Source organism: Aythya fuligula, chromosome 7 (assembly GCF_009819795.1).
Source record: "Aythya fuligula isolate bAytFul2 chromosome 7, bAytFul2.pri, whole genome shotgun sequence".
Classification (NCBI taxonomy): Eukaryota; Metazoa; Chordata; class Aves; order Anseriformes; family Anatidae; genus Aythya; species Aythya fuligula.
The window spans coordinates 11332001-11359932 of NC_045565.1; the positions used below are offsets into that span (position 1 = coordinate 11332001).

Here is a 27932-nt window from a genome sequence, read left to right on the forward strand (position 1 = left end):
CTTCTATAGATTTTACTTTCAGGTTTTTCAGATGAATAATAGCAGACTGTTCTCTGCTCTTCTAAGTCAGTCAGCCATCCTTAGACAAGCTTCCTTTTCCTGTTGTGTCTCAATCACTGGACAGAAAAAGAACTATGAAAGCTGCACTGAAATATACATGAAAAGTACAGCACTGTCTGTGAAGTGTTTCACAGACTAAGAGCTAGAAGAACATCTGGACAATCGATACAGACACAAAGATTCTTACTGTAGATAGGTTTTTGCCAGTGAAATGTTCATTAATACATGCATAATACATAAAAAAGGACATGAGAGAGATTTAGAAGTTTGGCTTTCCATGAAGGCCATGTACTTTGGAAATACAAGTATTAAATCCTTCACACAGACTACATGTAGTAAAATATCATTAAAAAAATATATACTTCTCTAAAAATTTACACTCAGGCACTGTAAAAAAAGTCTGCTCTCCCTGAAAAAACGGGTGTCACTGGAAGCAGTAAACAATGTTTACTTGAAAACAAGTTTCACATGGCCCAGAGTAAAACAGACAACTACAACTACTTCCAAGTTTTCAGTCACATACATCTGTCTTTTACAGATAAAAAATATACTATGTCAAGCATAGCAATACTTCTGCAGCCACTGCAGTCCTAATCCAAAGACTCTCTGAGAAAATTGGACTTTTTACTGAATTTCAGATCGACCCGCAGGAAGGAAGGGCAGGAAGAAGAGTTCGTTTTTCTTCTAGTAAAAGTAAAAAAAAAAAAAAAAAAAATTACTTCAGCAGTAGTTCAGTTTGATACAGTAAATTACTGTGAAGAAATGGTTCCAGTCAGCAAACTGTGACTGGCATTTTAACCCTGTATGAGAACACAAACAGAACTGACAATTTCATAGCTTTAGAGAAGACTTACAAAAAAAACCAAAAACTGATATTCCACTAAAACACATCTTTTCTTACTAAAAAAAAAAAAAAAAAAAAAAAACAGATTTCAGTAGTGATTAATGCTGAATTTGAATGTTTTTCATCCATCAGTCTTCATTTTAGCAATTAAGACTTTGGAGAATCAGCAGAGCAGATGTGAAAGAAACTACAGGAAGGGTAAAAAAAACATCCAAAGCTAGCACAGAATGCTTGCTACCAACTGCATTTCAAGATCTGTGCAGGCAGTACTTTTCAAAGGTATTACTAATCAATAAAAGCTAGGCGTTTTGAAAGAGTTTTTTTTTTTCTTTTTTATATAAATAAAGACTATTTACAATTTTTCAGACAGGAAGCAGCATTAGGGATTCACGCTCCCTTGCCTGAAGCAGAGATTTCTAACTTATAATGCTGTAGAGAGTTGGATTTTGCCCCTCTTGAGAAAACACTTGCATTTTCATAACTGCTTGGATTACTCAAACTCTGATGGTGAGCACAAGTTTCTGCTCCTGAGACATCTGCGTCACTCCCAGTCAAACAGAAATATCCCCTATTTCTGCACAACCGAGAATTAAAAAGCTAGAAGATTAGTGACTTTTTCTTCAGTTTCCAATGCCACGATGATTATGGTTGCTGGTATCTTGCCAAGCTGACCAGATGAATCTACTGTAGAGATTAAAAACATTTTCAAGGTTCTTAAAAGAGATCAGCAGGCCTTCTGAAGAGATTACAACATTAAGACTGATGACAGTTGGGAGTCAAAACAGAAAAGTCTTCACGGTAATTCTTCATGGAAGGAGTTCGCAGCAGTTTCATTTCTCCTTGCTATGAGTCTAAAACCAGTTCAGTCAATGACTTGGGAAAGTCCCTTTTTTCCTCACCACAGATCAATTCTGGTGCAACTGAGTTGTCTCATTAGAAAAAAAGGTAGACCAGTGTGTTTGGAGATTCTTTTTTTGTATCAGCTTCTAACAAAAACCACGAGCAGGGTAAGATCCACATAAGGCCTTTAATACCAGGAGCATTTCACGGTCTGCACATTTTTTTCCACCTTGGTGTCTGATTGAAAATAGTAAAATATACTTTTTGCAACACATTTGCTTTAGTATTCAGAAGGCATTACCTGCCTTTACAGCTTCAATATCAGAAATCAATGTCCTGGCTAGGAAAATCCCAAAAATCTAAAAAGAAACAAAAAACAAACCAGTTGTGAGATGAAACACTTGCAATGTAGAGTCTGCAAGAAGTCTCTAAAGATTAGTGTAGAATAGGAACCTGCATATTTGTTTCTGTTTCTCTGCACTGAAGTCAATGCAACTCTTAAGAATAAAGATATACATTGATAAAGCATTTGCAAGCTCAGATACCATTTCATAGCCAGGATCATGTGTTGGAGCATAGCTATTACTACACAGTAGTAAAAACAGCAGAATCTAGCACAAAGTACAACTGATGAGAAAAACATGTTTTCATGTGACACTTCAGGAACATGCAAAATAGTATCAGACTTCTAGATATCCTAAAGATGGAAGAAATCCATTTTGCCAAGTTTACTTATAGCACTCACACATACTGCTAAAATTACAAGTCTGAAGCATTTTAATTCATTCCATAACTTTGGTTAAGCCAAGTTACTATTTATTTATATATATATTTAAAATACTTAAGAATTTCACTTTCACAATTGTATATTCCATGCCAGAAACAACAGTTAGAGAAGTCCCAGATCCTTCTGAGATACCTAACAACTTTGAAATTGTAACATTCACTCAAGTTCTCTGGGAAATTTTCCTTCACAAATTGAAAATAAATTCATAACTTGGTATACTTCCTAAAACACTATTAGGAAAAAAATAAAATACTGTGAAGTTCTGGAAAAGCCAGAAGATTTGTTTTAGAAAGAGACAATGTGTCTCACTCCCAGTCCCACCATGAAAAAGCTTAATGCACAAGATAAAACTAAATTTGAAAATAATCCTGAAATACAAAAAGGGTGTCAGAGAGACTCAGGACACAAATAGGAACAACAATATCAAGTGACTCTCAACACTGTCAAAAGTTTAGATTTTCTATCCTGAACCTCCTCTCCTCCTAACTGAATGTGTTATTCTCAGGGCAGTATCTATCTATGAAAGCACTAGAAGCACTACTGATAGATACTGATAAACTATCAAAAAAGCAACAGAGGGCAGTATTGCCATGGCTGGAAAAAGTTATTTTACCAGCACTATGTTCAACATATTTTCAGTTAAATGGAAAAGATTTTGTAGCAGATTTACAACTCTTATTTCCCACTGAAATAAAGCAGTACCACGTGAAAGCAACTTAGGCGAGTATACACAACTGCCACAATGAAAGCAGGATCCACTTTGAAAGAATTTTCATTCAATATGTTTTACTGAGGATTTCAGTTCATTTTCCTTGACATACCAAGAGCAGAAGAGGTACTGCAAGAAGTTTCAGCAACTCCATCTACTGCTGCTAATATCACATCTGCAACCTGTTCAACAGCTTCCCTTCTCTTCTACTCTTGAGATTTTTGTGCTGTATGCTACAGTATTCAGAATAGCATTCTTAGCATGAAACATAGAATTGGATTTCAGTCTTTTGTATTTGCACTAGAAGACAGAAGTTAGGATCTACTGGAGTACATTACCAGAAGATCTCCTGTCCCTCATGATATATTAAAATGTGAGAGATGCATATAATTTTTTATATAAAAATAATAGCATGTTGCCATGTTAATATACAATAAAATATCATTATAATGTTTCAGAATCTTGGAGGTCTCTTCCAACCTAAATGATTCTGTGATAATATAAAAATATGATATATTTACAATACAGTACAGTGGCCTTCATTTCTTTGAGAAGTAATTTTGCCTGAAGGAAATAATTGATCTCGAAATTTTACATTAAGACCCCACCACTATAAAATTCCCCCCCCCCCCTTTTTTTTTTTTGCAATATTGTTATCATACCTAAAAACATCCACAACGTCAAAATATTTACTGCCTCCCACCGTAATTACTTTTACCCTCAGTGGGTAACTTGAAACTTAAGGGAAAAAAACAATAAAAAAACTAACCTGCAGCAGTGAGATAGCTATGAAGACACCTGCAACAATGTAGATATTTCGTGGCAACCAAGCTTCCAGAGCAAGAATACAGCCTTTTATGAAAATCTGATCATCCCATTGACTCTTGCTCTGAAAGAGAAGAATTCAAGAACATCACTTTTCTGCTCAAGTTTATTGTAACAACTCTCAGTCACGTGAAGGGATATAGTAAAACTTATGATTGGTTATTTACACAGTAATGTTTTTAACCAGATTCCAGAAATACATGAAATACAGAAATACATATGCCCAAATTAATTTAAGGGATGTCAGGACATTCATATTAGTAACTTCCTGAAAATCCTACTATTAGAATACTTTAGAATTAGTAGAGAACACGATTCAGAATTAGAACTAATACCTGAGACATTTGAAATGCAGGTCTTACCCCTTTTTGAAGCAGACTTTTTATTTTTTCCACCTTTCCACAGTACAAAACAAAATCTCTACCACACTCTACTTGTAGCAGGATGTAGCACAGCTGATAAGCTCACAGAATTCTGAACCGACATATATCAGTGATTCCACAGTTTTCATTATTTTGTCCATGCAGACATAGAACAGCAAAACAGCAAGACTCCAGCACCTTACCTTCTTTCTGACATCATAGCCACACTGTGTATTCACAACTTTTTGCTGCAAAATAAAGATTAAAAATATCAGTGGAATTATACTTTCTTCTTGTCACATCAGTTTCCTGTCTTTTAAATTCACAAAAGAATCAGAACTGTCAAAACCAGCCATTTAAAAAAGCATTTTAGTAATAAATAAATAAATAAATAAATAAATAAATAAAACAGCAACAACAACAAAAAAGCATTAGCAGAACACCAGGGAAGTATAACAGCAAAGTATATATTAGCAGAAAACATCCTCTGCAAAAAATCCCAGCTTCTCCTGTTTCTTGGCTTTCATCCAGCAACGACTATTCAAAACAAAGCATTAACAACTATACTGACAGCCTTCAGATAAGACATCTGCATTTCCAAGATCAAATTCATTTTATCTATTTCACATAACGCCTAAACATTGAGATAAGAATAAAGGTATTACACTGATTTATTTACACCTGCAGTGGAGGAACGTGTCTTACAACTCCTTCATTTCACAGTGCTATCCTGATCAGTCAATACAAGTAACAGATAGCTGCAAGCTACTTGACCTCCCTTACGGTTGATAAATCAAAGTCTCACATAACCCAGCTCCAACATAAAACTACTAAAGATAACAAAATGTTCCTCTTGTAAATTTCAAACAGAAACACAATAAACACCTTCCAGATCCCAACCACACACAACCTAGCAGCATTAAGCTCATAAAATGCAAATACATTCCTTTAAAGACATTTTTATTTCTCTTTTGTATTAGAGTTATGAAAACCTATTTACTATACAATTATAGAATATTTTGTATTACACATAGTGAGTTATATTAAAATGCTAGCAGTAGAACCTCAGATTAAAAAGATTTGAAGACACCTATGTCTCCTTAAATACAGCACCACCAACAGAAAAATGGCAGTGAAATAGCACTGCTCTAAATTACATTAAAAAAATTACTGGGGAATCTGAACTTGGAATATATTCCAAACAAATTTTTTCCTTGGGTTATTTCCAAGGAAATCAAAAGCCTTAGCATAACCTACCAATAGTTATCTGCTGCATGAGGATTGCTGGATCGACCTTCTGAGCTACAAATTCTACAAAGCATTTTTCATCTATTACATCCATACAAAGCATTTTGCATCCATTAGCACATACCTCCCTATTTTTGCTTCTACTGCAAGGGTCAGGTTCCCAGAGTTTAATAAGCCAATCCAACCAATGAGTACCTGAATCTTGCCAAAACCAAAGAATTGACTCAAACACTTTAAACTGAGTTTGTGCATCAGCACTTCACTAATTGCTGATAACTAAAGTCATCAGCAAATGGAGTTACTCCTACTTGTCTGGCAAATGGGTGCTGTACAGTAATTCTAACCAGGGCAAGCATACTGCTTAGACCATAGATAACACGCTTAAGAATTCAAGGCATGTGGAATAAAACAGTATCAACAGCCAATGATTGCAGATTTAAGCCATACAAAAATAGCTTCTGAATTCCTGGTGACAGACAATACATTTTCAGTTGTGTAATGGGTTGCCACATTTAGACTCTAAAAATGATGGAAGAGAAACAAAGAAATTTGGCTATCAAGATAGTAATTTTTGATCATTTAAAAGTCCTCTTAAAGCCCTAGGCACACACTGTATTCAGGAAGCACTTCCTTTCATAACTCTTCAACAGCAGCAATACAAAGCTGTTGTATATACAAACATATACAAATACAAATACAAACCCAGGAAAACAACTTACAGCAGGATCAGGTATACAACAGGAAAATGGAACACCACACTTCTCACGACTTTTGCTTTCACTACTGCAATTAAAGTATATGTTGAAGTCCCAGTCATCTGGACCTTGGGCACCGCAGCAGTGGTTCTGCAACAGATAAACAAATACTTAACACTTGGGGACATTTTATAGACAATTCATCCACTGAACAGCTCTCTGGAATGATATTTGGTCATCATCACCTCTTTCCTAAGGCTGCAAGGAATCAATAGCAACACCAGAGTAAAAAAAAAAAAAAAAAAAAAAATCAATACTGTGGCTCTATGAAATTAAAGAAATGCATTTGGCATAATGCTCTTGGAAATACATGTCAACGCAATGAGAAATTATCATAAAAATTGTCACTTTAAATGTAATTACCCAATGCAAATCTGTGTACATCCATAAACAGTGCAACAACATAGGTTACATGGATGCCTTGTTCTCACTACTTCCACATCAACCAAAACTGAAAGTTATAGAAAAGTTTCACTAAATATGTGATTTGACCCTTAAATCTTCATAAATCAACAAATTTTCTCCTTCTTGTTTACTCTGAAAGAGATCAAAATATTCATGAATACTTGCTTTCCTTTAAATGAGAAGATTTTCATATCCAAATTAACCGACACATTGTTAGTTCAAAGGTCAGTCAGCTCTAGAATTGTTTCACACAAGTTTCTTAACCTAAAGGGTGTATTGTAATTACCATAATTACAGGTTAGGGAATCCAAATATTTCAAAGAATTTTTAATTCCTGAAACTGATGAAAGTTAGTTTCTCATTAAGTTACGCTTTGCAGTTTACCAGCCTGGTTACTTAAGGGTGTAAATCTTTCACCATAATGTATACTTAATATGTTATATCAAACATTTTCCCGGTACCTCATGAAATTCCCTCCTTTCTTAGGACATCACTAGTATCTCTAACATCTCTTCTCTGCCCACTGCTCATCATCACATAACCTGTATTGACCTTTCTGTGTGACTGCCAAAACTTGAGTGAGTCAGTACATGGATTCAGAAGTTACCAAGTGGTGACAGACACAGATGTGAACAGAGCAGAACTGCGTGCACCTACTTTTCAAAGGAAATATGACAAAAAGGAGTTGAACAGAATAGTCAGAATTGAAAAAACGATGCTAAGTCACATGTGTTTATAGTGAAGATAACGAATGGGTTAATTTTTATCTTTCTAGTCCCTCCTCCCTCACTCATCTCCACCACTAAAAGGCCATGTAACCACTACACATGCTGATCTACCTTAGTAAGACAAAGGCTATGAGGACACTTACAGGCCTGAAAGTATGGTAATTAGTCAGAGTAAGGAGCAGCCTACAGAAAGCTCTCTGGGTTCCAACATACCCATGAAACTCCCTAGAAAATGGATTTCACTGAGGCACTTAAATATACTGGTGCACTTTATCATTCAGCCCTTGCAGAGCTACACTTACTGATCAGTGCTGCATACCTTTTCCTCAGTACTTTCAGGTACAAATCAATGACAGGCTGATTCAGAGATTCTGATCTTTGTTTTTTCAGGTTTCTTTGATCATTAACAAGGCTAGTATACTCCCTTTAAAAAGTTCAGCCTTTTAGTTTAATTGAAAAGTACTTAACTGAAGTTCAAATGTAAATCAGCTTAGCACATTTCCCTGGGAGACTGCAATGAAACTAACTAGAAAAACAGAAAGAGTAACAACAGCGTAGACAAAATTGAGACAGTTCCTGGTGTTTAAAGTGGCCAGGATCACCTCTGGTGCCCTTGGCCTTAAAGCAAACAGCACTGAAAGCCACCCAGGCAGCTTAGTAAGAGGATAGTTTCATGTACAATATTAATGCACACGAGTGAATTAACAGGGTAAATAAAGCTGCTGGCAATATACAACTGTTCAAACTGACATCCAGTCTAAAAACAGGATTTGCTATCAAACAAAGCTGTGAGCACATATTTAAACACGATCTTCTATAAAAAAAAGAAAAAGGACAAAAACAACCTTTTTAAAAGGGAAAAAATATATATAATAATCAACCTTTTTACCTCTTTATAAAGTACTCACATATGTATTTTGTTTCTGTCCACATATATAGATACAAATAAATAAATAAATATAATCAGAAGAATTGCCCTCACTGGTTGTTTCTTGAGGAAGACTGTAAAAAGCAGCTAACTGACTGAAAGCCACCAGGCCCTTACCAGCACAGGCCTTGCTATCTCCTGGTATATATCATTGTCTTTTAGTAACTGTGTGTTTTAGGACTACGAGGGCATAAAACTGTTTCAATCTTCCTTGACTGCATGTACTAGCTTCTCCCAGTTCAGAAAAATCCTCTTTTGCTTCAAGCTGAGGTGCTTCTCAGAAAACAAAAGACCCTCTTACTATATCCCTGAACAAGACTGCAGTGCCTCCTAAAACAAGAGCGCAGACAATCTAGTCCATAGTTCCACTGCACAACTTTTCCAGGATGAGCAGTTTTTGTTGCTCAGTTTTTACTTCACCTGGTGCAACACTGACCAGAACAGGGGAACAAAAGTCAAGGTCAAAAGGCAGGTGGATGCTTGGTAAGTTCCCACACATGCACTTAGAAGGCCACTGCATCTCAGCAGTCCTGCCTCTCTGATGCTTTCAATACAGAAACAGCAAAACTGCACTTCTGTCACATGGCACTACTATCTACAGGGTTTTATAGATCTGTAGAAACTACTTGCAATGCCGTAGAACACAAAGAGGAAGACTGCCATATCTACATATTCTCTTAGAACACACAGGAAAAGTGACAGGATATGAACTTACTATTTTCTGTAGTGAATCAATGAGGTTCTGGAGGTCAATATCATCTCGGTAGGACTTAATGTTATTCTCAAAGAACTCCTTGACTCTGTCCCTCACCCAGTCCTGGAACAAGACAGCCAGAACTGCTACTGCCAGCTCCAACAGAAATATAAACACAATTGTTCCACAAAACTGTGAAAGAAAAAAGTCACAAATTAGAGAATAACTCTTTTGAATACATCCCCATTCCAACTCCACTGCTTCTTGGACAGTTCCCATTGTTATGTATTTTTTTTCCAGCTTAACTGTTTCTAAATCTAAAGTAAGAAAACCTCAATACAAAAACAAATGCTTAAGAGATTTCACAGTAGTCACTCAAGTTCCCAAGTTTTTTTGTCCACTAAATATTTAGAAGAGATTAAGCTTTTAAGGGATTTTGTTCTCCCCAAGCCACAATATGATCTCGTTTCAGTAACTCCCAGCTATGTTCCAGCACATCATATTTTGTGATGCTATATATCCAATGTTAGATTCTGAAATACATACTCTAAAAACATCGCTGCAATAGCTGGATGAGAAAAGCAAGGAACATATTCCAGAAGCAGGGAGGAAATAATTAGGTTTAAACCTACACTGCTTTTAATACCATTCATTCATCACAGATGCTTGTCAGGGCAGTAAGTTCACCACATGTTGTCACAAACCAAATGCTCTAAATTAATTTTCATTTGTCCCCCGGGTTCTTCACCCATCATTTCCTACTTTCACATACGTAATAATTCCCTCATATAGTGGTGATACTTACAAACTTCAGAAGGCAGATGTTTTCTCTCAGTGCTCCTACACAACCAGCAAATCCCAAAGTAAACATCACTATTCCCACCACTAAGACAAGCACCACTGGGTCCAGACCATGAAGACCGGTCACTTTTGTTAGATCAGACAACACACCCTGAAAGAGAAAAACAGGATAACAGAAAGATGACCACTATGTACATTTTTCATTTAACAATCCTTCTGAATTGCCACGATTTTTACATGATTCCAAATGAACTGGTTGCAAATCCTTGAGCTTCCAAACAGTAACCCACTCAGACAAGTTTGGTCACAGAAGCATTATTGATACCAGTTTTCTTCACACCAGCAAAGGAAGTATTAACAAGAAGTGAAAGATATTAATTCTTTTAATAAGTACAATCTAAACTTTTCAGATTACATTCTCCTAGGTCTATCTGCCAAACAAGCTTCCACAAGATGGTGCCAAAAGCTCAGTACTATCACTGAGTATTCACCTAGTTTCAAGGCAAAAGGACCAATGATTTACATTAATTTGAAATGCCTCGATGAGAAGACCAAAGTCATTAAAAAAAAATCTTTCCAATCCTGATGTTTAGGCGGCAGAAAGGGAGAGAGAACACTAACCACAAAGAAGGATATGGGTGATGTAAGGAAGAGAAATAGGATTTTGATTTAGTTTTCACATGAAACAGATTTCTTCTTCTCACCATTTTAGTTAATACTGAGAAGTCTTTCAAGTGCTTCTCCAAAGCCTTCCCCCCCAAAAAAAAAACAAAAAAACAGAAAGATAGTTTAAGCATTCCTTTCTCACCACAAATAAAATCCTCACAACAACAGAAGTTACCCTTTTCCAACAGGACACTTGCAATATACCTAATTTAACAGCAATGTTTTATTTTTTCTTAACTATCTGGAAATGCCTCTTATCTGTATAGCAATCTTACCTATTAAGCCTGTCCACCCAGATATTGGGACAGAATTTCTGAGTCTATGTAAATGTAATGCTAATACAATGAAGCAGTCACCTTCCCAAAATTAATTTATGCACCAGATACTGTTACAATCCCATCAAATACATATAACACAAGACTTCCAGGTAATGTGCAAGAATAGCGTGCAAATCCCCAAAAAAACAGAAGGGACAAACAGCTGAAACTGCTGAAGTTAACAAGAATAATCCATAGCAACATCCAAGCAGCCCTGATGTGGTCTTAATGCTCCTCTCAGACCCAGCAACAGACTGATTATTTCAAGGAGGAAATATTTCCCTTGAAAACGGAAAAATTATTAAAACTGACATAACAAAAGATGCCATTACATGTTTACTGTTTGGTTTTTAAAGTATATTCTCAAGGTAATTGCATTTGATACAAGAGAAAGGTATAAAATAAGCTCCTTAAGGTTTACAACTTATACAAGCAGTCTAATTCTGTCAAGAGAATGTACATGTTTATTTTGCTACTCAGGTACTTGTGCTAGAGTTAAGCGCAAAGAATATTCAACCTAAGAAAAGAATATTCAACCAAAGAATATTCAATCCAAGAAAATACCTTGGAAAAATTCGTATCACTTTACAATTACGTATTTACCTAACAAAAATACTGTATTGGATTTATTGTATAATAAAACCTTAAGCGAAAATGTTCACATGGAGAAAAACTTCAGCTGATGAAAAGACACTGGTTAGCAGTACTCTAGAGACAAACAGGAGTTTGTCTTCTTTCATAGTGTGGTTTACAACAGATCTTATTAGAGCTGTTAATTTAGTGACAGCAAGACAATAGGGGCCTGGTGTTTGTGTTTTGCTTTGCTTTTTGTTCGTTTTTAAATCAAAACTGACTGAAGGAACAAAAAAAGTAATTAAACAGTAGAATTCAGGAATGCCTTGCCACAGGCTGGTGACTGAGTTGAAATATCCTATTAAGAATTGGTTATGGTTTATAGATTTCCCAATATTCAAAAAGTTCTGGGAAGCAAAGGCGTTTCTAGTCAGTGTCATCAGTGGCATTGTCATCCTTACAAACAGAGACCTCAAAGCTAGCTATCACACTTAGTCTAGTGGGTAAATCGGAGTGCTGCCTAATCAAACTCTGGCCTCAAAAACCCTCATCTCAGACGCTGCAAACAGGGAAGATACCAAGACGAATTCAGTGCACATGCTATGAAACAAGCTATGAAACTAGTCACGTGAACATGAATAGGATGCTGAAAATTTCACAGCCATTTCCAGTTATCTCCTTCCCACACCCAAACTCAAGCTTTTCTCAGACAATCTCACTTGTTCAAGCAACATCTTTTGTAGGAAAACTTCCTCTGATCAAAGGATGTTATGAAGAAAAGGAGGCAGGAACTGGGTTCTATTATTCACCCTCAGAACATTGGTTCACAAGTCCTCATATTCACATTTGATGTTTACAACAGTCTCTTTTCAAAAGAGTGGGGAGGGCGTAGGGATGCTAACAAAAGATGTTAAGTAAAAAATCCCAAAGGAAGGAAGTCAACAAGAAAATTAATTCAAGGATTTTTAGTTCAAGGATTTTCCAAAAACAATTTTTTTCAAAAATTCAAAGACACTATCTTATCTCACTCATGTCTCCAAGGACGTTTCTGCCTGTGCCATCTGACTTTCCCTTCTCTCCCCACCAACAATCAGGATTTCAAGATATCACTGATATCACAGGCCAAAGAACTGAACTTGTGGAATTATTTACTTTCAAGGAAAAAGTAAATTCTTTCAATAAGCAGTAATTCAGCCTCCCCTTCTTCCCCGACCACAAGGCTGTTATTCCTACCTTGATTTACTTGAAATAAAACATCGGAAGTAGAGCTGAATTGCCTTTTTTCCAAAGAAATTCCAGGGCTGAGTTTTGTATATTAAACAATGACACATCAGGTTTCATTGGAAGTGACATCTGGTACTAGTGCAACAAGCAAGAGGTTGCAAAAACTGGTATTTATAAATCCCTTTGCAGCACAGGCCACCCTTCCCAATAACATCTAGATTTCTTACAGGTTCTTTCCTCATGCAGTGCGGATTCTAAATGTGTGCAACTCAAAAGGGACAGGAAAATGAGGCATATAGAAATAAAGCCCACTTACTGAGGTCAGTGTCAAGAAAATCAAGAAATAAAAGTCTTTAAATCTTCTTCTCAGTCATTTTTAACAGTGACTTAGGAGTTCAATTGTACGTGCTTTATTTTCCATTTCTTTTCATGTTTATAAGCACTATACCTCCACCTCAATTGAAATACATCAGTAACAGAGGGCAAATACTAATTGCCTTGAAAAAACTTACAGTTACAGTCTTGAGGTACATTAGTACAGAAGTTACGAAAACATCCAACAAGGACAGTTGATTTTTCTTACACTTACATTAGTTGGACTTACATAGTTGGCTGAATATGAGCCAGCAGTGTGCTCAGGTGGCCAAGAAGGCCAATGGCATCCTGGCTTGCATAAGCAGCAGTGTGGCCAGCAGGGCTGGGGAAGTGATCATCCCCCTGTACTCGGCTCTGGTGAGGCCGCACCTCGAGTACTGCGTTCAAGTTTTGGGCCCCTCGCTACAAGAAGGACATCGAGGTGCTTGAGCGGGTGCAGAGAAGGGCGACAAAGCTGGTGAGGGGCCTGGAGAACAAGTCCTACGAGGAGCGGCTGAGGGAGCTGGGCTTGTTCAGCCTGGAGAAGAGGAGGCTCAGGGGTGACCTTATCGCTCTTTGCAAGTACATTAAAGGAGGCTGTAGCGAGGTGGGGGTTGGTCTGTTCTCCCATGTGCCTGGTGACAGGACAAGGGGGAACAGGCTAAAGTTGCACCAGGGGTGTTTTAGGTTGGATATTAGGAAGAACTTCTTTACTGAGAGGGTTGTGAGGCATTGGAATGGGCTGCTAAGCCTGCAGCGAGGGCCCAGCCGCTCAGGGCAGGGCTTGTGGCTGTCACCACCAGCTCTGGCCGCAGTCCCTGCTGCCGCCCAGCTCCCTCACCCCCTCTCCTACCCAACCCCAGGGGTCTGCGGCTCCTGCCCCAGCTTCCTTGGCCACCAGCCAGCTCCCACCCAGCCCCACTGACCCCCTTCTCTCTGAACTCTTTCAGACCATGGTTTCAGCAATCTTATTCGCTTTGACGTTCCTGGGCTTAATTCAGAGCCCACAGAATGTCAGCGACAAACTGGATGAGGCTACAAATACATGCATGCAGCAATGTGCAGAGTAGCTGCAGGCTCGCGTGATGCAGCTGTTGCTGGAAATCAAGCAGAGGGACCAGGAGCACGGCTGGGCGTGTGTGGGAACCCTGCTCCTGTCTGTGCTGCAGCACTGGCAGTTCTGGGTCCTGACGGGAGAGCTCGTCCAGTTCTTTGTGTTCCGCTGCACGCTCATGAAATTGTGCCGTGAGCTACGCAGCAGAACCAAGAAAGGCATCTCCGGAAAGAAGGACTATGACAACTCTGAGGAAGACCCCAATGACATTCTGGATGCCCACAGATTTGTCAACGAGTACCTGCAGTGGCCGGTGAGGGACCTGGAAGGAACGGGCAAGGTTGTGGAGGAATTGGTGGACAACCTTCTCACCGCCTGCCAGGGCCTCCCCAGGAACAAGTTCATGCCATGGCTGCAGCCACCCATTGGGGTGGGCAGCGTCTCTGGTCCCACTGAGCGTGACACCATCTACCGCCTGCTCGTGCCCCTGAACCCACCACCTGGGCGCGCCTTCCACCTGGAGCTGGGCACCGAAGGGGAGAGGCTGGCCAGGAACTCCTGCCTCCATGTGGAGCTGCAGTGCATGTGCACATGGGAGCGGATACTGGGCAACAAGTTGTGCTTCCTCCACTGTCCTGAGCACGAGCTGAAGAATCAGGACCCGAACCTCCTGGACACCCTCTGCTGCGGCTCCTACTTGGATGTGTGGAAAACAGCACATGCGTGGTTTCAGGAGCTGGTGGCAGAAGCCTGGGAGGCCTTGCCTCAGTCAGCCCAGATGCAGCTAACGATGCTGCCCACCACCCACTTCTGAGAGTTCATGCTGACCAATGCCTCCAGCAAAACCCTCTCAATCAAGCTGATGCTTGGGGCAAAGCAGGATAACTCAGACACCTACCTGACCTTCGAGTAGTCAGAGGCTGGCATTCGCAGCAGCACGAGGTGGCCCCAGAGCCACGCTGTGCCAGAGATGCTCTTCTTCAGGAAACACCTTGGCATACTTGGCACACCTTCCACCTCAGACATCTGCAGCTCTGTGTCTGTATCCTGGTAGGCACCAACTTTGCCACCCATGCCTCAACAACAGCTGTCACCCACCTCCTGACCTGACCACCATCCTCGTGGCAAGCACGCGCAGGAGGGATTTCACCAGCAATGATTTCGGTGGCTGCGAAGCTGAATGAGTGACACCCTGCTTGCCACATGCCCCAGAGCTGAGCATGCTGCCCATGGAGAAGATGCTGCTCAGTCGGGAATTGCTCCTCCATGTCCTCTCCGCAGCAAAACCACCCCTGGGGGAGGCACACCCCATACAGCTGAAGACACCACTGCAGGGAAGCTTGAAGCAGAGACTCCTCTTTCCACCTGGACAGTGACCATCTGGGCTCCTGGGGAGCATCCACTCACTCCAGGAGCTCTGGTCTCTGCAAAAATTGTTTGTTTGAACAAACGCTTTATCTGTCAGTGTCTGTTTCACACCAGGTCAGGAAATGCGAGCATGAGGTGCTGACAGCTGGGCTGCCAAAGCCCCGGGGAGTATTTAGAGGAGGAGCTGATTCCGTGGGCTTCAGCTGCGCTCCTTCTGGAGCTACAGCTCTGCTGCCTGCCCTGGCTCCTCCAGCAGGGCAAGGAGAATAGCTCAGCACCCTCCTCAGCGCCATGTGCTGCCGGTGTGCTGTATGGAGTCTGAAGGGGGGGACTTGTGCAATGTGAGGCAAACCATGCCCTGGGAGCCCAACGGCTCCCATCACAGTCCAAACACTTCTTAAACTCCTGTCCCAGTGTGTGACCATCCTCTTGGTGAAGAACCTCTTCCTGATGTGGTTTAGTGGAGGACGTGTTAGTGTTAGATCTGAGGTTGGACTCAATGATCTTGAGGTCTCTTCCAACCTAGACAATTCTGTGATTCTGTGACATTGATTGTCACCATAACACACTGTCACTGACTTACAGCACAAGCTACGAGCATACCTTTAAACAGTTTACATGTGTACAGATGCACAGAGATCAGCTAAAAAGACTAAAGAATAAGTAACCTATAACAATAGAGTAAGTTGTGGTAGGCTCCCCTGTAGCAGGCGGGTCTTTTCCAAAAGCAGACATGGTATTTCAGTTGCAGTCCCCAGAGTAACAAGTGCTGTTGGAAGTCTCCTCCCTCAGCCACTGGCTGCACCAGTGCTAATACAGCCCAGCACACATGTGGTCTCCTTTGATACGAAGGCAGGCTGCTGACTGATACTCAACTTGATGAGCAGCCCAAGGTTTCTTCCTCACAGAACTGCGTTCCAGGCAGTGAGCCCCCACCCAGCCTGTACTAATGCATGAGATAAATCCCATGTCTGGGGTGGAGTAAAAAAAAAAAAAATTAAAAGTGCAAAAATAAGCTTTCACAAAGTTCCCCTCAACTCATTTTTCCAGGCCCACAAAGTCCCTCTAAGCAACAGCTTTGTTTTCCAGCAGACTGCTCCCTCTCCCTTTGTTATCAGTCATGAATTTGCTGGAATGAAGTTAAACTGACCCATCTCCAGTTTCCCAGATATTGCTTTGTGTCCTTCTTGAAATGGTTTTATTGAAAAAAACTTTTTCAGACATTTTGGCTGTGTAATTTTGATTTTATTACTTGTTTATTGCAGTGACACTCATTTCCTCTTAATGATTTTTGTAATACTTCTTGGACACTGTATGAACATTGATCCAGTTTTTATTGTATAGACTTAATTTTGTGCAGCAACTTTTACATGACTGCTTGGAATAGCAAAGCACATGTAAAGATCATAAGAATAGGTCAATTAGATCAAAAAATTTACTGTATTAGACTCATCAGCACACAGGTAATGCAAATCAGGGTGGGTAACTTATTTTTATTAAGTTACTTTCAAGACTTGACACAAAACACCATGCTTTTGATATATTATCAGCTCACAGACATACACAGGACTAATGTCCAGAAAAAAAAATCTGAGTTGTAGTCATACTGGAAAAGATGACAAAAGAATGAACAAAGCAGTTAAAGGGACCCAACGTACTTCATGCTGCACTAGGAGACAGGATGTTTAAAGTTCTCCCACCACCTTTAGTTTATCTTTGGGTTTACCCAAAGGCTGCAGCACAGCTTCTGGAATGTTTTTCTTTTACTTCCTATCTATTGTTCACTGAGACTTATCTGCAAACACACAGATCCACACAGGCACATACAAAGACTATGGCTTTGTGGCACTAATATGAAAGCGTCCACACAGAACAACTGGCATGAAAAATAACCTACTGATTGCATGAGCCATTCAGAAGTTTAAAGCCACAGGAAAAGCTTCCAGGCACTTATTTACAAAACTGAACAGACAACAAAAACATTTCAGGCAAAATTTAAGAAAAATCAGAGTCAACAATTTTACTGAAAGTAAAAGCATTACTAATGTTAACATACCATAGAGGCCATGTGGCAAATGGAGCTAGTCATTTCCAACCCCAGATATCATATGCGTTTCTCCACAGAACAGTTTGTACAGAAGCAATTTTAGGAAAATGAGAATACAAACTGAAGACAAGTTTGACACCTTCCGTAAAACACCTTCCATAAGGACTGGAAACAAAATCCCTTTATAAGGGAATAGAAGGTAAATGTATTTGTGCATGGAGTTAGCCTGCTTACTATCTATCAGTGATATAGTTGTGAGGATCATGCATACACACTGGGAGCGATGAGGAGAATAAATGCCTCGGCATTAAAATTATCATAAAACTTGAACTTCCAAAAAGCAGAGAGATCCCAGAACCTCACTGTATGCAGGCAGTTTCTCTATACAAGTGCTCTATGGAAATGTTACACTACATTGGTAATGAGAGTGTATCTACTCAGCAGCACAACTCAGTGAGGGCAGCTGCCCTCTTCTGTTAATTAAAACACAGATTAAGTCTTCCAGTCATTGTCACATTTTTCCCTACTGCCTGCAGTCACAAAGCCATGCTTTCACATTTGTAACAATGTGGTGATCCATTCACTTCCACACCTACACTGCCTCTTCTCTTGTGAGATGAGAGTTCAGCAGGTACATGCCTGCAGACTTCCTCTGACTGAGGAAGTTGTTAAGCTGAAAGAAACCTTACTAAAATAAGCATTACTTGGCTGGATCATGTTTCCCAATTTTGTTCCTCTGCATGGTCATACAATCACTTCTGCAACTCCACAGGGTATAAAGATAACAGATGGACTTAAGATGGAAATACTTCAGAACTATGGTCCTAGAGATGCATTCTAATTTTTATATATATGAAACTTTTATGTTCCTTTCAAACACTATTCATTCCTAATAAAAGGAGGTGAGGAGATAAGCTTATTTTAGAAAACATGTCCATAGAGAGAACCAGTCCATAAACACTATTCACAAAGATTATTCATAAAGTCTAAAATCTTTAGTTCTCTTAAACCCTACTCTTAAAGCCTACAAAGAGGCCTAAACATTGAAGGACACAGCTTAATACCCAATCGTGGGCAAAAATGAAACTCCAACTAACTTCAGTTTAGATCATCTGAACATGGTCCTGAGCTCTGATGCTATATTTAATCCTCACTGCTTCATGAGGAGAGAAATTGGTTTACTGGGGCAGGAGAGAGCAGCCACTAAACAATGCAACAGACATTTCTACCCTTACCTTTTCACTCCATGCCCAAAGTCCAACTGCGAGGAACGCCACACCAGCTAGCTAAAGCAAAAAAAAAAAAAAAAAAAAGGAACATTAGATCTAATCAGTGAGAAAACACATTCTCAAACACTTAGCCAGTAGCACTATTGCTCAAGTAGAATAAACATTGTCTGCAATCCCGGATAATAGTAACAGGACGTTCTTCCACAAGTGACTCCTAGAAAGAAAATCTAGAATGCTTTTATTCTATAAAAATCCTGCATTTACCAACTACTTTTTGACAGTATTTTACTTTGATTACTCATGATTATTTGAGAGGGATACATTAGATTCCAAAATATTTAACACACTTCAAGGTCATTCTGTATTTAGTCACGTTATAGTACCACTCCTAGACAGCAGGCATGCTTAACTTTTCATAACTTTGGTGTCAAGACTCAGATTAGACTCTTCCCTAATTACATACAATTTCTCATCTTTTTGCGTTGTTTGAGCCCTTTTTACCATTGCTTCAGTTTAATTCAATTCACTTACTCGCAATAAGCAACAGATCTAATGCATAATATACAAACTCCACACCAATTTACATGCTTGCATAATAAATACTTCTGAATTATATTCATCCAAACTAAATTAGATCCTTGTCCTAATTTGTATTCCATTTCTCCATTCTCAGGCAGTTCGTTTTTAGTATCCAATTTCAGTAATCAAGCTAAAATGACCTCTACACACTGAGGGCCATCATCACCCTCCACCCAATCAATTACTTAAAATGGCATTCTGGCTTGAAACACCCATGTACCGAGTCCACTGTAACCATATGAACAACTGAGGTTGCTCCTACACACCAGCCAAGCCTACAGGAGCATGACAAGTAAATCCCTTTAAAACACCCTGAAAAGGGAATCCTTTCTGCTAGGAAAGGCAGTGCCTCCCATGAACTGAATGTGCATTATAAGCAATTTCCTGTAGCACAAGCAAGAAATGGGACCCTTCCCCTCACACGACAAAATGTGGGTGGGTTTGAAGTGCTGCTGGGTTCACTGTCCGCTGCCTCTAAACTGCATTCAGGGTAAATGAAGCTTCTCTGAGTGTACTCCATCAGGAAGTGGGGAAAAAGAAAGCCAGAAGGGCTACAAGTGTCATCATCCATGCCATTCTGTAAAAATTACTCAAATGATGTGAGACAGCTCTGTCTGTGCACGCAGCAAGCCATACGGTGGCGCTTAAGCATGCAGATCAACAAACCAAACCCACAACTGATACACAGGAAGAGTTACAACTAGGCAAAGCAGTGCTAAGTGAGTTAAATTTCCAGATGTTGCTTAGTAAGTGTCCTCTTCAGACTTGCTGTCTTTCATTATAATTACCCTCCTACATAAACTGGAATGGATTCTTATCAAGTACATTTTCACTAGCATGCTTCATTCTCATCTCAACAAACACTGCTCTCATTTCTTTTTATAGAGCATTCAGTTTCACAAAACACTATTTTTGCAGAATTACTGCTGTGAGCACCCATGCAAACTAGCTGCAAGTAAAACTCAGTTTATCAGCAGAAATATAGGCTTGGTCTCACAGAATTAACACTGATAAATCTAAAACTCAGTCCAACTAAGATGTGATTCAGAACTCTCATGGGAAGCAGCCAAAGTACAAAGAGTTCCTTCAGCAAACTTAGCAAAGAGCAGTCAAGTATAACATTTTGCCAGAGGAACAAAGACACCAGCTTCTATATTTATAGGTGAGATTACTTACTTGCAGATAGGTTGTCTTTGTAAAACAGTGGTTATTTACCCAAGTGAGATTTCTTTGCTTTAAGTGCCATGTGCAAGGTACTTAAAGTATCTCACTGAAAACTGATCTAAAGACCATGGCAATAAAAAAAAGCACCATCGGGTATACTCAGAATGGAACTCTACAGAAAATTAGCTCGAGGAAGATATCCTCTCTGCTATTCTTGCACAAGGAGGCATTCAAGTGACTGCTGTGGGGCAGACAAGGGAACAGATCCAGCTTGAACTGAAAGAAGAGTTTTAACCTTCATCAGCTCACTGAACTGGCCACAGGAGTGGGAAATCAGGCAGCTGAGAAGCAGCAATGCTAACTGAAAGTGCTCCTGGGAGAGAGTGAGCAAGCCAGCTAGTTCAAAAGAGAAGCATGTAAAAGTTTGCCTTTCACTAGGATCTGAATAACTTAAGCAAGAAAAATGACTGGACTACCCAACTCACTTCTGTGTCATTGAGTCACTTATGAGATATGACGCATAAAAGGTTGGATGGAAACATACACAAAGCAGCTCAACTGTACCCCTTTGAACAGGAAACTAAACTAGCAGCCAGTGCTTGATCATTTCCTGCTTTAGAACTGAAAAAATCCAGAGCATGAACACACCACACTGAGCTTTAAGCTCTACTCACAAGAGGTAGGATACTGATGCCAGATCCCAAGCACCAGACAGACAACCACTTAGCTTAAACACTACCTGTTCCCAAGCACCCTTTGAATTCCTTCAACTATGCTATGAGGATCACCTACAAACAGAGAACTTAGCACCTGGTTTGTTTCTCCTATTGAGGTTGTAGCTGAACACAGCTCCTGCAGTAGGACCCTTGCACACAAACCATGTCAGCCTGTTTCAAGGTCCAGTTAGAAGTTATTGGAATGTATTCCCATTGAATTCAGTTTCAGCACGCATAAAATGTTACTCTTAAGAAAAACACTCTCTCCAGCCCCTGGCAAATAGTGTTTGTCATCATAGCTCCACCCACACCAGACTAATCTGCAGCCTACAGCCCTTCCTTCCTTCCTATCCTTGTCTCTTTCCAGACTTTTCCTCTTGGGGTCAGGAAACAACCTGATGGTGGATTCTTTCCTCTTCCTGGCACAACCCTGCTGTTTTAGGTATTCATGAAATACAACATAAGCTGCAAAAGCCAAGAAACCCTGATAGTAGCTTAGTTGTTCTATTACTTTCCAAAAATAAACTCTGGAAAATAATTTCAAGCTTAAGAGATTTTTTTTTGCCCATCATCTTCACGTTCAGCACAAGGCCCCTACAAGTCACCTATAGTACAAGTGAAAACTTTTAATTCTCCCCTACCCAAAACCCTTACGAACCAGAAACAAAGCTACAGAGAATTAGAAGATAAAATCAAGATGACAGCAACTGAAACCTATTTCACTCTCTCCCCTCAATTCATTAGAGGGGCAATCAGTTTACACACAGCCTAAAAGGCTTCAGAAGACAAAACCACATATAATCCTTCACTCAAATAGCCACATCCTGGCCAACGTATAATTCTTGGGCTGCCCCAAAAAGCCTTCAACTGCAGACAGAAAAGCAACTAAGGCACTTCCTTTTACTCCAGAGGCCTTCTAAAGCAAAAGCCAAAGGCTCAGAGCAGTGCTGCACAAGGCAGGGCCCCACCCGCCCCACTGACTCCTCTGGGCTCCCACAGCACAACTCAGGCTCCCTTTGCAGAATGACTCAGTGCGGCAAGGTGCCAGAGCCAGGCCCTTCCTCTCTCACAGCACTGCAGTCTTTTAATTTCAATATACCAAATGAAGCTACTGAGCAGGAAGAAGGGGGGCGCCGAAAGCAGCTTTGAAGCTCAGCAGGAGGTCTGGCCTTGCTGCATGCCATAGGGTGGTTTCACCAAAACTTCTGAGCATCCACTGCAGGGCTGCAATCCTGCCTCAACACTACTCAAAGGAGTGTATTTGGAGAAGTTTGATCTTATTAGCATGATTAAAAACCAAGAAAACAAAGGAACTGCACATTAAACTCATGTCCAAGACCAAGCCTCCCAGTGACTTCCACTCCCTTTCTTAGAAGGAAAAGCAAAGCACAAAGCACAGAGAAATGATTCTGGAAGCCAGTCAGACAACTCAAGACCATCAGAACTAAGGCTCTACTCTCAAGTTGCGCACATGGAAAAAAAAAAAAAAACACTTTCAAATACAGATTTCTAAAGGATGACAAAGCAGTGAGCTTGCCATTATTAAAATATTGTAACAGAACCATATCTGCCCCTTTAAGTTCAGTATTTTTCCACTCATCATATGAAATGAATTTGAAACATGACAAACTGAAGAAAACCAGTCACCCATGGAGAAGTCTACATATCCTGTAAACTAAGACACCACATATTTTGAAGTTCACCAAGTTCACTTTTATTCTGAGATACAGCAGGGAAGGCAACAACAGAAGTACTGCATCTTTAGTAAGCACAACAGAAAGACAAACACAGTTTATCTATATTTACATGTAGATTAGCTAGCATCATATCCCTGAAAACAACTCAAATGGGCAAAAAGGCTGTCCACATAGCCAAGGTGTCATCTCTCATGACCGTTAGTGGCCACCCTCATTCTGAGGAAAAAACTCACATGGAAATGACAGGACTTAAAAATAACGTAGCCAAACAAGAGCTGACTTTGGGATCAATTTCCAAATCCAACTCCAGTTTGTAGAAACAAACCATCTGTCAGAGGAAAGGCTGGACCACCTCTTTCAGCCCCAGCCTGAGGCACTGGATTTAGCAGGGCTCCTGGGCCCAGCTGTGCACCTGATCCAGTGCAGCTGTGCTGCATCCACAGCATGCAACTTTAACAGCCCACCTGCTGGAGCATTCACATTTCTCATTCCAGCAGGCAGATTTGAGCAGTTTACCCATGAGTGCCCATGCACCTGTCTTGCAAATCAAAAAATCTTGATCAGAAATAGCACTGCCTCCTTAAATGCTGATTTTAACATAGTTACATTTCCCTTCTGATTTTTTTTTAGCCCACTCTTCTTTTAAGGCACATAGAAGCTTATTTACTTTGTTCTTCTACACAGCACTGATTTGTCCAATTAAATGCATTGCTAGACTCTCCATCTCAGCCAGCTTGATGTCATAGACTCTTGAACTACTGCATTGGCTAAAATTCATGCACTTGCTTATAAGAGTGCCTACCCTCCCACTCAATGTTTTTACATAGCCTGTTCTACAACTATAGCTGCCACACTTGCCAAAAGAGTTGTAGTTACACATAGTTTACCAGGTCAGCCTGATGATAACTTTTCAGCAGAAGCTTTAGACCATTCACTGAGCAAACTACCAAAACTACTAACACCTGCAGAAGAACAATTCTTCCAGCAAAAACAAAAATCATCGGAAACCCATGAACTGTACTTCAAGTTCTCAACATTTTTGCATCTCTTAAAAAGATTCTCTATGGAAAGCAAAAATCCTTAGACTTTCATCATTAATTTCATGAGAATACAATCAATATTCAAAAACTTGAGAACTCCTCAGGAAATGAAAAAATGAATTCTTGCAAAAAAAAAAAAAAAAAAAAGCAGAGACAAATGACTGATAGCATTCCCAATAAAGACAAAATAATTTTAGCTCTTTAAAGACTGTTTACCCAAGCAGTACTTCATTATTTATTTGCTAGAAAGGAATAGGTCTAGCACAATCTTAATACATTTGGGGACAACAAAAAAAATAATCTGTCCATTTCACACATCTCTCACTATCTGTGTAAGAGCATCCCTTCAGTAACACAGTGATTTCTCTGAAAACCAGAACTTCAAAGAACACAGCCTAAGAAATACTATTTCTCTTACAGCATTCTGCTACAGGTACATGGGAGTTGTACTATATAAGACGAAAAGTAAGTACAGAGCTGGTGGCATGAGGACTTAAGTTATGACACAGGAAGCTATGATAAAAGTACTCAAATGATAGGGGAAAAAATATCGCTTATGTTCAAACATTTGCTCTACGGCAATACTGTGGACAAGCAACAACTCACACCTCTTCCGCCCTGTTGGCCACACAAGCCCCTAGGGCTTAATGCTCCAGTATCATGTTAAAACAGTGCACTAGTAAGCTAGTTGTGACAGTAGCAGAGTTCTGTGGTTTCCAACAGCATCCAGACATTTCAGTCTCAGAATTAACCTAGCCCTCTAACATTTTTATTAGGATGACTAAAGACAGCAGAAAATTCATGATTAAGAAGCTCACAAGATTCCTGGCTTTCCTCTTTGAGCAGTGATCCCCTACACTAAGGATCTTGCTTTGAACAGAAGACTGAGTCAGATGATCTCCAGAAGATCCATTCAAACTAGACTTTTCTATGATTCTAAATTAACTCAGAGTTTTGCCCATCACATACTCATCTTTCAAAAAGGCTCATTCTTTATATACTACCAAAGCAGCCAAAATGCACAGAAATGCTAATCCAGTTTACCAGAACTTTGTGGGTTAATCAAGCAAACCACCGAGTCATTATTGACAAGTATGAACAAGATTCTGTTGTCTGTAGCTTACATTCAGACTTTTCCCTCTAAAGTTAATACAGATAAATTTAGTAGTAACTATCTAAATCCATAACTTTAGGGTCTAGGAAGATGGGGTGGTTTGATGAACAGTGACAAAAAAAAATCAGATTTATATAGTCTACTCTAGCACAAGTACTGATCTCAGATGAGTCAGGATGAAACGAAACAATTTTTACTCAACTTAAACAAGATGTTTCAACCACATACCATTCTTTGATTCCTACTATCTGACCCTACTTGCTTTGAAAAAAAATAGAAGTATTTAGAGAAGACTATGCAGACTATACAAGCATTTCAGCTCTGAATGAAAACATTAACCCAAGCTGCTAGCATTGGGCAAAGTCCCTGTACCTGCACTTCATCATGACTACCTATGCCTTACCATGACTTAAGCTTCCATTACTTCAGGTGTGAGCTCCTAATACCTGACCTACACATTCTGAAAAGAATTAAAAGGTTCAATTGATCAGTACCTTTGGCCTCACAACCCCTCAAGGAATACTATTTCTAATGCAAGGCTATATACTGACCTTTGAAGAGCTGCCTTTCCTAAGGTAGGTGCTTTGGTCATCTTGACCATCATACTCATCTAAATCCACACATCTGATTTTGCATTCTTTGAATTAACAGTAAACAAACATTAGAGGCAAGCTAGTCCCTAATCAAGTATTTAAAGATGGCATCAGACAGCTTTGCTATCCTGGAAGCATAACCTTCAAGATCCTGATTACATTCTAAAGCCCCAGAAATGTGTTAACAGCCGGCAACTCCTTCCTTCTCTTCTGCAAACTGTACTTATAGCTGCAACACTCCAACACAAAGATCAAAGAAGATCTGAAGAGATATATTTGAAGACACTTATATTAAAAAGGGAAGCAACCTAACATGCCACGTAAGTGCACTTAAGGACAGATTTAACCTTCGCCCAAACACACAACCAGTATTTAGTGGCCTCCATCATCCAAAGGACAGGCCCTGTCAGCAACAACTGAGACTACTTTCTTTTGACAAATCCTTAAAGCAGATCTTTCCCTTCTGCATAAAAAAAGACTATTATCTCTCCTTCACTCATTTATCTTCCATCTAATGGTAGGAGAGGAGGAAGACTGAGAAATTAGTATCCATATAATTTTCAGTAATAATGACTTTTGGACATGGGATAGGCTTCTGCAACTTCAGAACACCAGGGACATACACTATAGATCAGCTACCTGGTTTCAGTTAAAGATTTAGACACATTTTGAATGGAAGCACAGATGAAATTGAGGTACCCCCAAACTATTTGTTTCTACATTTTGTACTCACCCAGAAGATAATGTTGTAGCTGAAGAGCAGGTATTTGTACCAACAGCTAACCTCTGCATTAGAATATCGGTAATAGTGCATCTTCTATAACACAGCGCCTACATAGAAGAAAAAAAAAATGAAAGAATCAGTCAAAGATTTTAAGAACAAGAAATTTTTTCCAGATCTTTCACTCTGTTAACATAGGACTATTGTAACCTGTACCACATGTCACTCAGAAGTACGTTTGAAGTCAGCTCACAAACTTCCGCGTACCCCAAACTCCTTCTAAGTATTTATTGCTTAATAACTTTATCTTCTTTAAGTGCACTAACATGGTAACAGGGAGGGACACCCAAAAAGGAAACTGGCTATATAACTACCCTAAGATCCACATCAGCTTTCTCACTCCCTCAAAGCCGTTGTATTTACACAGACAGCTGCCTGGACTTTCGCAAAAAGTCTAAACACACCCTGTGGATTTTACATCCAACACCCCAGAGCTAGTAATCTGTTCCAAGTGGTTACCTGGAAAACTTAAATGTCTTTGGTGCTAAATACAACAGGGAGTTTTACTCCTTTCCATATTTTAATGTTTCTTTATCAAAACAATACACCACAAGAGGTTTTATTCTTAAGAAAAGCCACACCATCAGACAGCTGATCTGCTCTGCAGAGTTCTGTTTTCATGTTTCGTTATATGTGAGAGAGAGATAAGGTTCAATTGCAATTGTTGCTCAAACAAAATTGTTCAGAGAACTAAATAAAGCTTTTCATGTTGTAGCTAACCCACTTCTGCAGAAATGCCATGTATAGAAAAACAGAGGACAAGCTCTTAAGATGAAAGCTGGAAAGACAAAGCACTCACCCACCCAGCCAAGTTTCAGAGAACTGACCACACAACAAACGCTGCCTACAACCGACCCCATGCAGCAGCTCCAGATTTCAACCCTCCATGCACTTGAGACAAATGTTTTCCTCCCGTAAGACATTTAGGAAATGCCTGCAACAGAAGCAAGCAGAGAGAATTTTCCAAACACCTCATCGCTAAGAAACAGACTTCAAGGACTATGCTGACCTGGGCATCTACAGACAGCATGCAAAAACTAAGCCTAGCCTGCAAAGTCTGAAAAAGTGCCATGGAATGGTTAGCTGCAGATCATCACTGCAGCCATAGTTATAGGAAGGCGAATACATCTCTTTTAGAAAGCAATCTGTAACTGGGTGTTAAAAAAAAAAAAAAAAAAAAAAGACCACACACACACACCCCAAAAGAGCAGGGAGAGGAACAAATACCCGTACGTTCTTTATTGTAAGTACACTACTGATCATTTTCCAGGACAACCATGAATTACTACTATCAGTGTCATCTCGGAAAAACTTGTTTTTGAAGTCTGATGACAGGCATTTCAAATCTTGCCTTAAGCCTTTCCCCGAAGCTAAAGCCACACATACACAGATAGGACACATGACAGACATCTTCCACCCAGGAAACTACG

The 27932-nt window shown here is 39.7% G+C and overlaps 1 protein-coding gene across 2 annotated transcripts in view; it reads right to left on the reverse strand.

Moving 5' to 3' along the window:
- Positions 1–27932, reverse strand: part of TSPAN14 (tetraspanin 14) — a 42665-nt gene that overhangs the window by 1746 nt on the left and 12987 nt on the right. The window contains exons 2-9 of one of the 2 annotated variants that reach the window (XM_032190719.1): positions 26455–26552; positions 18825–18875; positions 9991–10137; positions 9207–9377; positions 6395–6520; positions 4631–4675; positions 4010–4129; positions 2046–2103 (exon numbers count right to left, since the gene is read on the reverse strand). In XM_032190719.1, coding sequence (XP_032046610.1) covers positions 2046–2103; positions 4010–4129; positions 4631–4675; positions 6395–6520; positions 9207–9377; positions 9991–10137; positions 18825–18875; positions 26455–26535 — 799 coding nt within the window. In that variant the 5' untranslated portion in view covers positions 26536–26552. Of the gene's footprint in view, positions 1–1233; positions 2104–4009; positions 4130–4630; positions 4676–6394; positions 6521–9206; positions 9378–9990; positions 10138–18824; positions 18876–26454; positions 26553–27932 lie in introns of those variants that run through there. The other variant, XM_032190720.1, reaches the window with a different exon arrangement.